The 12,328-nt window shown below is 41.5% G+C and overlaps 1 protein-coding gene across 2 annotated transcripts in view; it reads right to left on the bottom strand.

Moving 5' to 3' along the window:
* LOC115468677 (probable acyl-CoA dehydrogenase 6) overlaps nucleotides 1-12,328 on the bottom strand; it is a 228,532-nt gene that overhangs the window by 31,532 nt on the left and 184,672 nt on the right. For both annotated transcript variants that reach the window (XM_030200584.1, XM_030200574.1), the window contains exon 6: nucleotides 6,885-7,058. In XM_030200584.1, the coding sequence (XP_030056444.1) occupies nucleotides 6,885-7,058 (174 nt within the window). The remainder of the gene's footprint in view (nucleotides 1-6,884; nucleotides 7,059-12,328) is intronic.

Here is a 12,328-nt window from a genome sequence, read left to right as displayed (position 1 = left end):
CCTTAGGCTTCGGTGTGTGTATAAGCCTCCCGTCCTTCACTTATTTGGATTTTATCTACCTTTATTATCATGAAAAGTTTCATGTGATGTTTATTTTTTAGGAAGGTACTTTGGGGTCAGTATTCAAAAGGCTCATGTGATCTTTATTTTTTAGGAAGGTACTTTGGGGTCAGTATTCAAAGGGTTTGTTCTGCTAACTTGAGTTAGCCAGGCAGAGTCCTTCATTTGAAAGCTTCCTTTGCTTACTAGCTAAATAGAAGTGGCTCTGGATGCGTTTGTAGGGTACAGTTTCACTTTGCACAGCTAAAACTGATTCTCTAAGAACAAGCAGGCCAGTTGTATTCTCACATGTGGTGTGACGTCATCCGGCAGAACCCAGTGCAGACACTGCCTAGCATGTATTGCTTCAAGAAAGTTCTCAAAACAAACAACTAAGGAGAAAGCAGTGATTTCACAACAGTCAAACCAACTAGGGGTGGAAGACTCCAAGGCAAACTTCCAAGAAATTCAGACATCCAATCTCTTCAAAAACATAAAAGGTTTATTCTCCAAATTATACAATGCAGGATGCGCTGACAATTCTGACTCACGACGGGCCGTATTTCGGAAACAGGCCTTCTTCAGGGGTCCTGACTATTTAACAAGCAAAGTACAACGAATAGATTAATAAATTAAATATTTAAATAAGTAACTAAAAATGCATAAGGAACATGCAACACAACAAATTTTTAATATAATGTGCTAATGGTGCATATATATATATTTTTTTATTACATTTGTACCCCACGCTTTCCCACTCATGGCAGGCTCAATGCGGCAGGAAATGGAGGGTTAAGTGACTTGCCCAGAGTCACAAGGAGCTGCCTGTGCCGGGAATCAAACTCAGTTCCTCAGTTCCCCAGGACCAAAGTCCACCACCCTAACCACTAGGCCACTCCTCCACTCCTATTATTAGTAATTAGCATCCTAATTATCTTGTCTGAGAATTTACGTCAAGGTGGTAATAGTGAAATGTAAGTAGAGGTTTAATCATGAAAAAAAAGATGCCAGCTTATAGCTACAGAGAGGCTTATATGATTGAGGGAGGATAAACAAGTGGGAGAAGGACATATTACCCCCTCTGGGTCTAATATGAATGGCCTGGAATTAGCTGGAAACTTCACTGAGTCCTTTTCCCACTCATGTCCCTTGCCTCTAAGAAGTATTATGATCGGATTCTGTTTCTTTCTGGGCTTTTGTTACTAGAAGGAGAGAAACAGTCCTCTAAGGTGTTCAGCATCAATAATGGGGTTTTATATTGGAATGTTCCTAAGACAAGAAAGTTTTAATTAGTTAGGGACCCTTTTAAAAGAGCGGCGGTTAAGCACGATGGCTTACCTCTTGCTAAAAGGGAAGTACCGTCAGGCTACCACAGCAGCCCGGTGTTAGTACCCACCCCCAGCGCATGCCATTTCCGGTTACCGCCAGGGTAGCACAAGAGTGGAGGTAAGGGCTCCCACCTGAAATGGGTGCACGACAAGTGCTTCACTTGCAACATGTCCATTTCTTTTTTAAAAAACCCTGCCTTTTACTGCGGTAAAAGGGGGCGATGGCGTGCATCAAAAATACATGCCAGCACAAGCACCCTTTTGCTGCAGCTTTGTAAAAGGACCCCTTAATTGGGAAGGAGATAGGGTAAAAGAGGAGATTTCTTCTTTAGCCTGTGCTCCCTTGGTGAATCTGTCCAAACCTCTTCAGCCTGTATATTTTTTCTGGCAGACTATGTGGTGAGTATTCCCAGTACTCCAAGATATGTTCCTACTTTACAACTTTAGAGCCTGATCTCTGCAATGGAAAGGAGGCTGTCCGGATGCCTGATCCAGCTCTGTAAATTTTCTGGACAGGATGTGTCAACATTTACATCTCTAGATAGTAGCACTGCCAAACATGAAGGCGGTTAGCTTAAGAGAGTTTAAAAAGGGGCTAGATGGTTTCCTAAAGGACAAGTCCATAAACCACTACTAAATGGACTTGGGAAAAATCCACAATTCCAGGAATAACATGTATAGAATGTTTGTACGTTTGGGAAGCTCCCCAGGTGCCCTTGGCCTGGATTGGCTGCTGTTGTGGACAGGATGCTGGGCTTGATGGACCTTTGGTCTTTTCCCAGTGTGGCATTACTTATGTACTTATAAATGTAGCACTGGCTCTCAGGATCAAAGAGTTGTGGCCCCAAAACCTCCAATGTAACACTTATTAAGAGGATTACTACTTTGCAGAATAAATTTGAGTACCTTGGAAAACTGGTACAATACAAAAACTTGAAGCTGTTAGTATTTATTTATTAGTATTTATTTACTTGCCCTCTTGGTAGGCTAATCTCTCCATTTAAAATGTTAAAAACATTACCTTAGAGAGGTTCTAGAAATTTCCTCCGACTCTTTCCCTGACATCTCATAGGTGTACTATGCACCAGAAACAGAAAGGAGGTGGCTGTGATTAATCAACTTGTGTTTCAAGAAAAATTGGATTTGATAGAATTAAGATTTCTGTTGAAGAATTAACAAATAGAACTATTTTGACTGTCTCTTTTTTTTTTTTTTGTTACATTTGTACCCCGCGCTTTCCCACTCATAGCAGGTTCAATGTGGCTTACATATTGTATACAGGTACTTATTTGTACCTGGGGCAATGGAGGGTTAAGTGACTTGCCCAGAGTCACAAGGAGCTGCCTGTGCCTGCAGTGGGAATCGAACTCAGTTCCTCAGTTCCCCAGGCCCAAGGTCCACCACCCTAACCACTAGGCCACTCCTCCATTTACAGACTATGGGGAATATTGTCCTAGAAATATATATTTTTTGGATTTTGGAATGTTGTTTTCCACAGTCACAAAATTATTGGTTTTCCTTATGTTTCAACTCAAAATCAAGTAGTAAAGTGAGAATTTCTTTAAGTCAGACTCCTGTCCATGGCTTTGGGCATGAATTTGTTTTTGTTTTGTTTTTTTCTTTCCTAGAAAATACTGCATTAGATACCAGGAAGAAGCTTTTGTGTTTTATTGAGCTCCTCCATGTGAAAGATTTTCCAGTTAGTAAAGAGCTCTGGAGTAAATTCAGTAGGGCTGCAACAAGCCATGGAATCTGGCAGAATGGAGAATTTATGCAAATCAATGATAACTTCCCCCCTTCCAGAATCCCCCCCCCCCCCCAAATACATTACAATGATTAATAAGGTATTATAAAAACATTTGCTTAGTCACTATGATAAATGCAAGGATCAAACACTGGTATTTTATGGTACAACAAAAATAATGTTAAGCCAGTAAGAGGTACTTTAGCATTCCTGACTCATAAAATTCCATTGTACAGTACGTGTTTAAGTGAAAACAGAGATGCTACACTATAACCTCATAGGTCAAACAGGAAATAGGTAAGAGAAGCAACTATGAGTACACCAGCTTTCACTGTCTAATGATTCACTTAGCGTTTTACAATAAGTGTTGCCACAGCACTGAGAAAGTTATCCATGTTCCACATCAGATATAAGCTTTGTAGATGATACTGATATTTTGATAACATATATAATTAAATTATAATAAAAGGGTATGGAGGGGCAGAGGAGGATGACACAGAAGGTGCATTTGCATAATCTCCATTGGGAGGATCATTTTTAACAGGTGACCCCCCCCCCCAGTAAATTGTTAGATGGCTATAATTGGGGTGGGAAACTTATATAATGAAGAAATTTGTTTTTAAATCTGTCTCCAGTCTTTTTTATAACAGGCAAACAGAGGCATGAAGTATTTATAGTCTTACGGTCAAATAACAAGGAACCACTTGTCAGTGCTTCCCAAGTCTTGTCCTGGAGTACCCCTTGCCAGTCAGGTTTTCAGGATATCCACAATGTTTATGCATGAAAGAGATTTGCATAACCATGTTTTAAAGAATGGGTCGGAGGCAAATCTCTAAGTCCCAGTTAGGGGAGCCCTCTTCCTCTCTCTTTCCCCGCCCCGTGGGTGCCCACCTAACATACTCTTGCTGGCTAGGATGCTAAGGGCCTGCCAGTCAAATAAATACAGTGCCATGGCTCCCCTCTTCCATGTGCTGCTTCCTTAAGGCAGAAGTTGGCGGATGCCTTCAGCCGCCAATGCCAGGACTTCTCACATACGCGTGAGGGGAGCCACAGAATTGTAGTTATTTGACTGATGGGGCTTCGGAATGTCCACCAAAGGGATACTGCAGTTCTGGAGGGGGCCTGAGCCCAAAGTGGGGGAGTGGAACCCATTCATCTTCCACCAGTCTTTCACTTGCTTGCAATGTCTATAATTTTAACATCTTCTAGAAACTATAGAAGGAGTTTCTCTTTCGAGACTACAAACAGTGACTATAATGAACCCACAAAGAGAATACATGGGGCTTTCCTCTTCTCTCCTTCCTCTACCTCATTTGTTTTTAACAGTGGGTAAAATTACCCATGCCGTCACCAGCATGGATATTTTTTAGCGACAGAGAGGGCTTGGCTGGACTGGGCAGTTTTCAATGGGCTGTTTTTTTTTTTTTTTTTTTACAGATGGAAAACGCTTGAAACTTTTACTCAAGAAGTACCCATGAATGGTTTCCCAAAAAATACACTGTATGAACACTGCTTCCACAACATGTTTAAACAGCAAAATATTAAAAAAACAAAACAAAACAGTAAATAGTTGTGTGATGGAACAACATTATTTTAAACATTCATAAACAATATACACAATCAAAAACAAGTTTAAAATCATCACACCCCCAATACCTCATCTGTCCAGAGAGGCACAAGCAAAACGTAAAATAATACAGAAATGTATTCTTCAAAAAGGCCTTAACAAAGCAATGGATTTTTAATAATTTTATAAACTGCTGTACACTTTCACAACACCATAAATAACTAAGAAGCCCATTCCATAGAACAGGAGCAGCCATAGAAGAAGTGCAATTCTGAGTCTCTACATAGTAGCACACTTTAACTGACGGACCACACAAATACTTGGCAGACTCTGAGCACAACACATGCTTCAGAATATATAATTTCCACACATCAATGAAGTACCTAGGTATTTCCAGATACAAACATTTAAAAACTAGCAAGGGAATCTTAAAATATACTCTGCCCCTCCGAAGGGACACCACCTTGTAGGGGTGGAGGGGCTTCCGTGTTTCAATGACTCAGGGGGCTATGCTGAAGGGTTACCCATATCAGACAGGCCTCTGAGGAGAAACCAGACAAAGAGTGTCTCAAACTAGGGAGAGTGGAAAGATGGTGACCTGATGCTCGTACGCTCAACGGCCCAGCTGCCCTCTGAAGTTCTGTCTTTGTTTACTTGAAGTTTCCTCTTTGCATTTGCCTTAACTGAGAGGAAGGGGACAATGGGGGGTCAGCCGCCGATGGCCAGCGTTTTGTCCCCTGTGCAGCAAGTGTGGGACCGCTGCGCGACGAGCTACCCACAGATGATTGGGTTGATGAGTCCTTTGATTAGCACCGGCGAAGGAGCATCGATGCTCTTGAACCTGGAAACAACTTCATCGCTCTCAAATCATTTAACCACCATGTCCAAAGGAATTAGGAGTCTATGCTGAAACAGAAGTTGTTTACAGCTGAACCCGTGTCGGCGGTGCCACTCCTAAACCCGTAAGAGCTATCAGCTTGGAGTTTTTGGCTCCCGTGGAAGTTACATTGAACATCATCTGGAAGGCACGCCAGGACCTAACGGTGGTAGTAAATAATTTTGCTTCAGATATAATCTTGTTGGTGAGCCACATGGATAATCTAAAATATACTCTGTGCATGATTGGCAACCAATGTAATCTTTTCAGTACAGGCTTAATATGTGCAGGTTGGACTACTCCAGTTATCAACCGAGCAGCAGCATTTTGGACAGTCTGCAGAGCCTAGAAACGGGCAAATAAAATATAAAGAATTGCAAAAAAATGAATCCTAGACAACACCATGCTCAACACAATTGTCCAAAAATCAGAAGCAGGCACTAAGTTCTTCACTCTACTCAGTATATGCATCTAGAAAAAGCAAGCAGAAACCACATGATCAATCTGGTTTTGCATTGTGAGGTTTGCATCAAACATAACTCCACGATTACATAGACTTGATTTCATAACAAATGTAACTCCCTGGTACATCAACACTGAGGGCAGAGAGGGATCTAAGACCCTCCCAATATACATAATCTCAGTTTGTCAAATTTAATGAGCGCTTATGCTCAACCATCCACTGATTAACTTCATCCAAGCAATGAGCTAATTTCAAGTTTTCATCTGACCCATCTTACTGAAGAGGAAAAAAGAAATGAACGTCATCTATATACATTCAAAAAGAGATATTCAATTCTCGAAACACCATGCTTAAAGATGTTAAATATAAATTAAAAAGCAAAGCAGAAAGGGTTGACCCCAGTGGAACTCCCCCGTCTGACTGGAAGTTGTTCAAAAAGAGTACTACAAACTCGCACTTGTAAAGAGCAAACAAATAAGAATGAAACCATCCCATGATTGATTATTAAGCACAATGATTCACATTTGACATTAAAGTAATAGAAATTTGAAAATAGTGCTGGCTTGCTTTTTATTTTCTGTTTCATTTCCACTCACAGATACATGAACACAACAGTTCTACATCTCTGCCAGATGGATTCAATACTTCACTTTTTTTTTAACCACCTCTATCGTTTTTGTTGTACTTTGCCTATGCAAAAATTATATTTATTGTTTCTGACATACAGTTATTAAAAATGCATTTACCATGCAAGAATGCTGCAGTATGAAATAAAAAAAAACAAAAAAAAAAAACCCCCCTTTGTACTTCATTTCTTGTTCATGGTAGACATGATTAATAAAAAAGAGGAAGGTCAAATGGCTTACCAGAGGCTGTTCCCCACAGGCGCTCCTCTTGGAACTGCATCATTTGATAAGTAAAACCCATTCCTTCTTCCCCAATCAGGAATCTGCAGGGTACTCTGACATCTTCAAAAAAGATCTGAGCTGTATCTGATGATTTCATACCCATCTTGTCTATTTTTTTATTAATGTGAACACCTACAAATAAAATTTTGTTCACAATGTTATTGCAAAACAACATAAAAAAATATAAAGACTGATGCCAGTTATACCTTCCTACCATATAAAGTTGTTAAACTTAGGTAAGAGAACAGGACGCCTACATCTGGCTGAATAAAAATCATGAGCTGGATTATCATCTGGCATAATGACTATATTAATTTAAGCAATGGCGTTTAAATTACTACATTAATTCAGTGCCACTATCTGTATAGGGAGTGGTATAAGAATAATACAGTCATCATGCCAACACTATTGTTTGGTTTAAGCCTGCTATGCAGTAGACCCAAAACAAATGAGTTATCTGGACAGTGACCGAATATCACTTTGTGCCTTAATATACAGTACGAGGCCATTCAGTCTGATTTTCAGCCCTACTATTGGTATAATTTTTTAAATACAAGGATACAAAAGTTATATGTTCACTTGCCACTGACAAAGTAAAGATACTTACCTGTAGCTGGTGTTCTCCAAGGACAGCAGGCTGATTATTCTCATATCTGGGTGATGTCATCCAATGGATCCCAGTGTGATCCCAGCATCTCACCATGGATGCACTGGTGCCTTCCTGCATGACTCACGAGCATGGTTCCTCCAGTTAGGTGAAAAAGCAAAATGCCTACAACTAAATTCAACTCCTAGGGGAGGTGGGAGAGTATGCGAGAATAATCAGCCTGCTGTCCTCGGAGAACACCAGCTACAGATAAGTATCTTTGCCTACTCAGAGGACAAACCGGCTTCTCTATCTACCAGGCTCACTGAAAACAAGAAAGCTAGGAAAACTGAGTCTTAAAACGTTGAGATTAAAAGTGCAATCAACCTGAAAATATATGCATACTAGCTGTGTAGGTGCATCCTGGAACAGACTAAAATAGGGCCTAGGAGGGTGGAGTTGGATTCTAGACACCAAACAAATTCTGTAGAACTGCTTGTCCGAACTGACTGTTGCGCTGGATATACTGATCCTGGACTTAACAAGGATCTGGGTTTTCTAGCCCATTATAAACCATAAAGTTGTATTGCTCTGTTTGTCACCCTCCTCTCACCTATCCACCCCCATCCTGTTAGACTATCACTGAAATGCTTTCATGTTCCTATGCATATCTCCTATCCAACCCCACCCTGGTAGACTGTCACTGTTATGCTTTGATGTTTCACTTATATATACTGTCATCTACCACATTTGCTTATTTCCGATCTGACGAAGAAGGGCAACCTTCAAAAGCTAATCAAGAAATGTATTAAGTTATGTACAATAAAAAAGTATCATCTTATTTTCTTTTCCATGTTTTATTTTGTTTTATTTCTATTGATTACCTCACAGTATCTGAAATAAAGTCACAAAATTGAGAAACTGTACCATGTAATAAGCTTTCCATTCTAGTTACCACTTTCCATATGTCTAGAAGTGTGTGTAAGGAATGTATATTGTGACATCGTCGGCATAGATGAAAGGGTTGAGGCCTTGGTTGGCTACGGATTTGGCTAGTGGCGTCATCATTAAGTTGAAGAGGATCGGTGATAATGGAGATCCTTGAGGTACTCTGCAGTCTGGTTTCCATGGTGAAGATACATCTGTATTTGATTTCACTTGATAGGTTCTGGTGATTAGGAAACCTTTGACCCAGTTTATTATGTTTCCGCTGATCCCGAAGTAATCGAGAAGTCCTATCAATATATTGTGGTCCACCATGTCGAATGCACTAGACATGTCGAATTGGAGGAGGAATATGCTTTTTCCTGTTGCTATTTCCTGCTTGAATTTGGCTAGGAGAGTAATTAATACTGTTTCAGTGCTGTGGTGGGGGCGAAATCCTGACTGCGACTCATGTAGTATTGAGAATTTGTTTATATAATCAAAGAGTTGTTTGGTTACCATACTTTCCATCAGTTTAACTACCAATGGGATAGATGCTACTGGGTGGTAGTTTGAGATGTTGTTTGTTTTCTTCTTGGTGTCTTTTGGTATTGGGGTGAGTAGGATATTGCCGTTTTCTTTGGGGAAGAGCATGTGGTTTAGATGTGATGTGAGATCAACTGTGAAGCGTTCGGGTGCGGATTTTAATAGGTAACTGGGGGAAGTATCCAATCGACAGTGAGTGTCGGAGAATCTTTTAATTGCCTGAGTAACTGTTTCAGCAGTGAGGAGGACGAAATTGGACCAGGTTCGGTCCGCTGGGTATTCTCCTGGGGTTGGATCCAAGCCATTGATGAAGTATTCGATATTAGTGGTGTTCTGAGGTAGTGTGTTGCGTAGTTTTGCAATTTTTTCATAGAAGTATTTGGCACGTTTATCTGCCGATGGGATGTCTGTGTTAGTTGTGGTGACCAAGGTAGTGTCTAGTAATTTGGTCACGAGTTTGTATAATTTCTTCACGTCTTTGTAATTTGGCCCTATTTTAGTTTTATAGTATGACCTTTTAGTCTGTCTCATTGCGTATTTATATTTTCTTTGTAGTTGTTTCCAGTCGTTGAGTGAGTGTTCGTTTTTTGATTTTTTTTTCATGCTCGTTCCAGTTTCCTGGATTGTGTCTTTAGCTTTTTCAATTCCTCATTGAACCACGGTATTGAGTTGTGTCTTCGTGAGGTTCTTGTATGTAAGGGTGCTATTTCGTCAAGTATGTTGCTGCATCTTTTATCCCATTCTGAGAGGTAGTGTATGGAGTCCGTTTGTGCTGTCCATTATATCTGTTGCCAGAATATTTTCGGGTTAATTTGGCCTCTGGTGCTGTAGGTTGTGTGTTCTTGAATACGGTGGGAGCCCTTCTTCAGCCATTTTAGAGATAGGTTTAGTTTGTAATGGTCTGACCATGGTGTATCTGTCCATGTGGTATCTTTTATTGTTAGATTCAGGTCTGTGGATAATTTATGTGCAAAGAGGTCATGTGTGTCCTTTGATGTGGCTTGCTTGTGGGTTTGGCCATTTGAGGTCCCATAGGTGGAGGAATTCCCTACATTCGCGTGCATTGGTAGGATTTGGGTCTTCAAGGTGAAGGTTAATATCTCCTAGTACTAGTATGTTGGAGTTAGTTACACAGACGTTAGAAATGAAGTCCATGAAGTGTGACTGGGTTTCATTCCAATTACCTAGTGGTCTATAAAACAGGACATAGGTCAGGTAGTCGACCAGGGTTTTGTTGTGGATTCTAATTGAGGCAATTTCAAGTCCGGTTTGTATGGACTCACTAGTGGTTTCGGTTGTAAAGTGGGATCGGTGGATTAGTGCTAAGCCTCCGCCTCTTTTTCCTTTCCTGGTCCAATGAGTGATTTTGTATCCAGGGGAGCATAGGTATAGGATTATGGGGTCCTTTAGGTCATGGATCCAAGTTTCGGTAATGAAAAGTAGGTCGAGGTTATCTGACGTGATCCAGTCGGTGATTGCTGTTGTTTTATTAACTACGGATCTGGCGTTGATGTAACCCACTTTGATTTTTTGGTAGTGGTCTTCTGTGTTTGATTTAGTCTGCATTTTTATTAATTGTCTGTTCTTTGGTGGTGTGAGTTTGTTATGGCCTTTCTTACCCTTTTGTTGATGATGTCCGCTTGTTGGTGTTTTCCATTTATTTTGGTTGTTTTCAGTTTGGTGAGATGGGATATGCCCGATCGGTCTTTGGTGATTGTGTGGTATGGATATGAAAAGTTATTCTGTGCTAGTGGGGTGGTTAGGGTTAGATGGATCAAAGATAAGGTGTAGATTGCTCGGATTAATTTAGCGGTGTTCATTTTGGTATCGGTTCACTTTAGGTGAAGAGTTTTACCCAGAACGCTGAGACTCGTTATTTCTGAGAGCTTTTTCACTGGCTGGGGATAAGGATCTTGGTTGATTACATTCAAATAATTTACTCACGGTCAGTGCAAAGTAATTGTGCTCCAGGTCGTTGAGATTCCTTGAATCTGAGATCTTTAACTTTGGTCAGGGCAGGGATGTCAGAGACGGCCGCTCTGTACAGTCCTGGCAGGTGGTCAGTTGTTTGGTGCTCCTTCATCTCTGAGCACGCACGGGAGAGCTTCCTCCCACTCCTGATGCCAGGTCAGAGGAGGTGCTGTCCTCCAGGGCCGCACTGCAACTCCGGGCTTGATGGGTGCCGTCTCAGACACTCGCCCGTCTGGGAAGGATCGGTGGAAGAAGTCCGCGGCTTCTCGTCCCTCGACTCGCCGATGAGCCCTCTATTTGGGAGTGGTGGGTTCTGGTCTGGGTGGGCAGCACCACGGCCATGAGGCAGTTGGGAGCCGCGCCTCAGTGCCTCAACGCCGAAGCACTCGTCCAGGGGTCGGTGGGATGTCCCCGAGGTGTCTGGCGCTAACGGCACTATCCGTGTGTGGCCTGTTACCATGCGGCTCCAAGCACAGCCACACTCTGACCGAGGTCAACGGTCGACGGTCACAGGAGCCTGTGGGATATCCCCGAGGTGTCCATTGCCAGCGGTACTCTCCGTGCTCCAAACCACGGCCGCACTCCGACCGAGGTCGCCGGTCGCTGGAGCAGCAGCTCCGTGATCTTCTTGTCGGCAGCCATATATACCAAAGAAATGAAGTAAAAAGAGGGAAATTAAAAAATGGATAGTAAAAATGAATTAAATCTGGACACAGAGAGAGGCAGAAAAATAAATTAAAAAATAAAACAAAGAAAAAGGAGAGAAAAATGACAAATGGACAGGAAACCCTGGCAAGAGAGTTAAGAGAAGACAAAGGAAAGCAAAATCAAGAGACTGGGAGCAACACAATTAGAAAAAGTAAATGGCCAGACAACAAAGTTATAGAAAATAAATTTATTTTTAATTTAGGATAAAGTATTGTGGTAGCTGTGTTAATAAAGGTTAATAAATGCAAATAAAACACAAAAATAAAAAATAAGGTGATACCTTCACTGATTTTTAAAACATTTTTGATTATGCTTCAGAGACCAGCACTTCTTTCCTTAGGTCAGGAGAGGATGCCATAACAGCATTATACTGTCCTGTCCTGACCTGAGGCAGGAGGTTTTGGCCTCTGAAAGCAAATTGAAAAGGGTATTAGGATACTGAATAAAATATTTTCTTAAATGGCCGTGGGATTGAGGTGTGCCGGAGTCGGAGTCATGTAAAGTGGATGGAGTCAAAGCCGAATGGGGCAGGGCTGGGGGTGTGTACTAAAATCTCCCTCTCAAAAATTGGGACCCCTTGGCAGCTCTGGGCTCAACCTCGCTGTGTGACCTCAGCCAGCAGAGTGAGGTCCTAGGCCGGGGACCAAGAGCACCAGGCAACCTACCA

The sequence above is a fragment of the Microcaecilia unicolor genome, chromosome 1 (assembly GCF_901765095.1).
Source record: "Microcaecilia unicolor chromosome 1, aMicUni1.1, whole genome shotgun sequence".
Lineage (NCBI taxonomy): Eukaryota > Metazoa > Chordata > Amphibia > Gymnophiona > Siphonopidae > Microcaecilia > Microcaecilia unicolor.
Note: the sequence above shows the minus strand (reverse complement) of the source record. Positions and strands in the feature narration are given on the sequence as shown.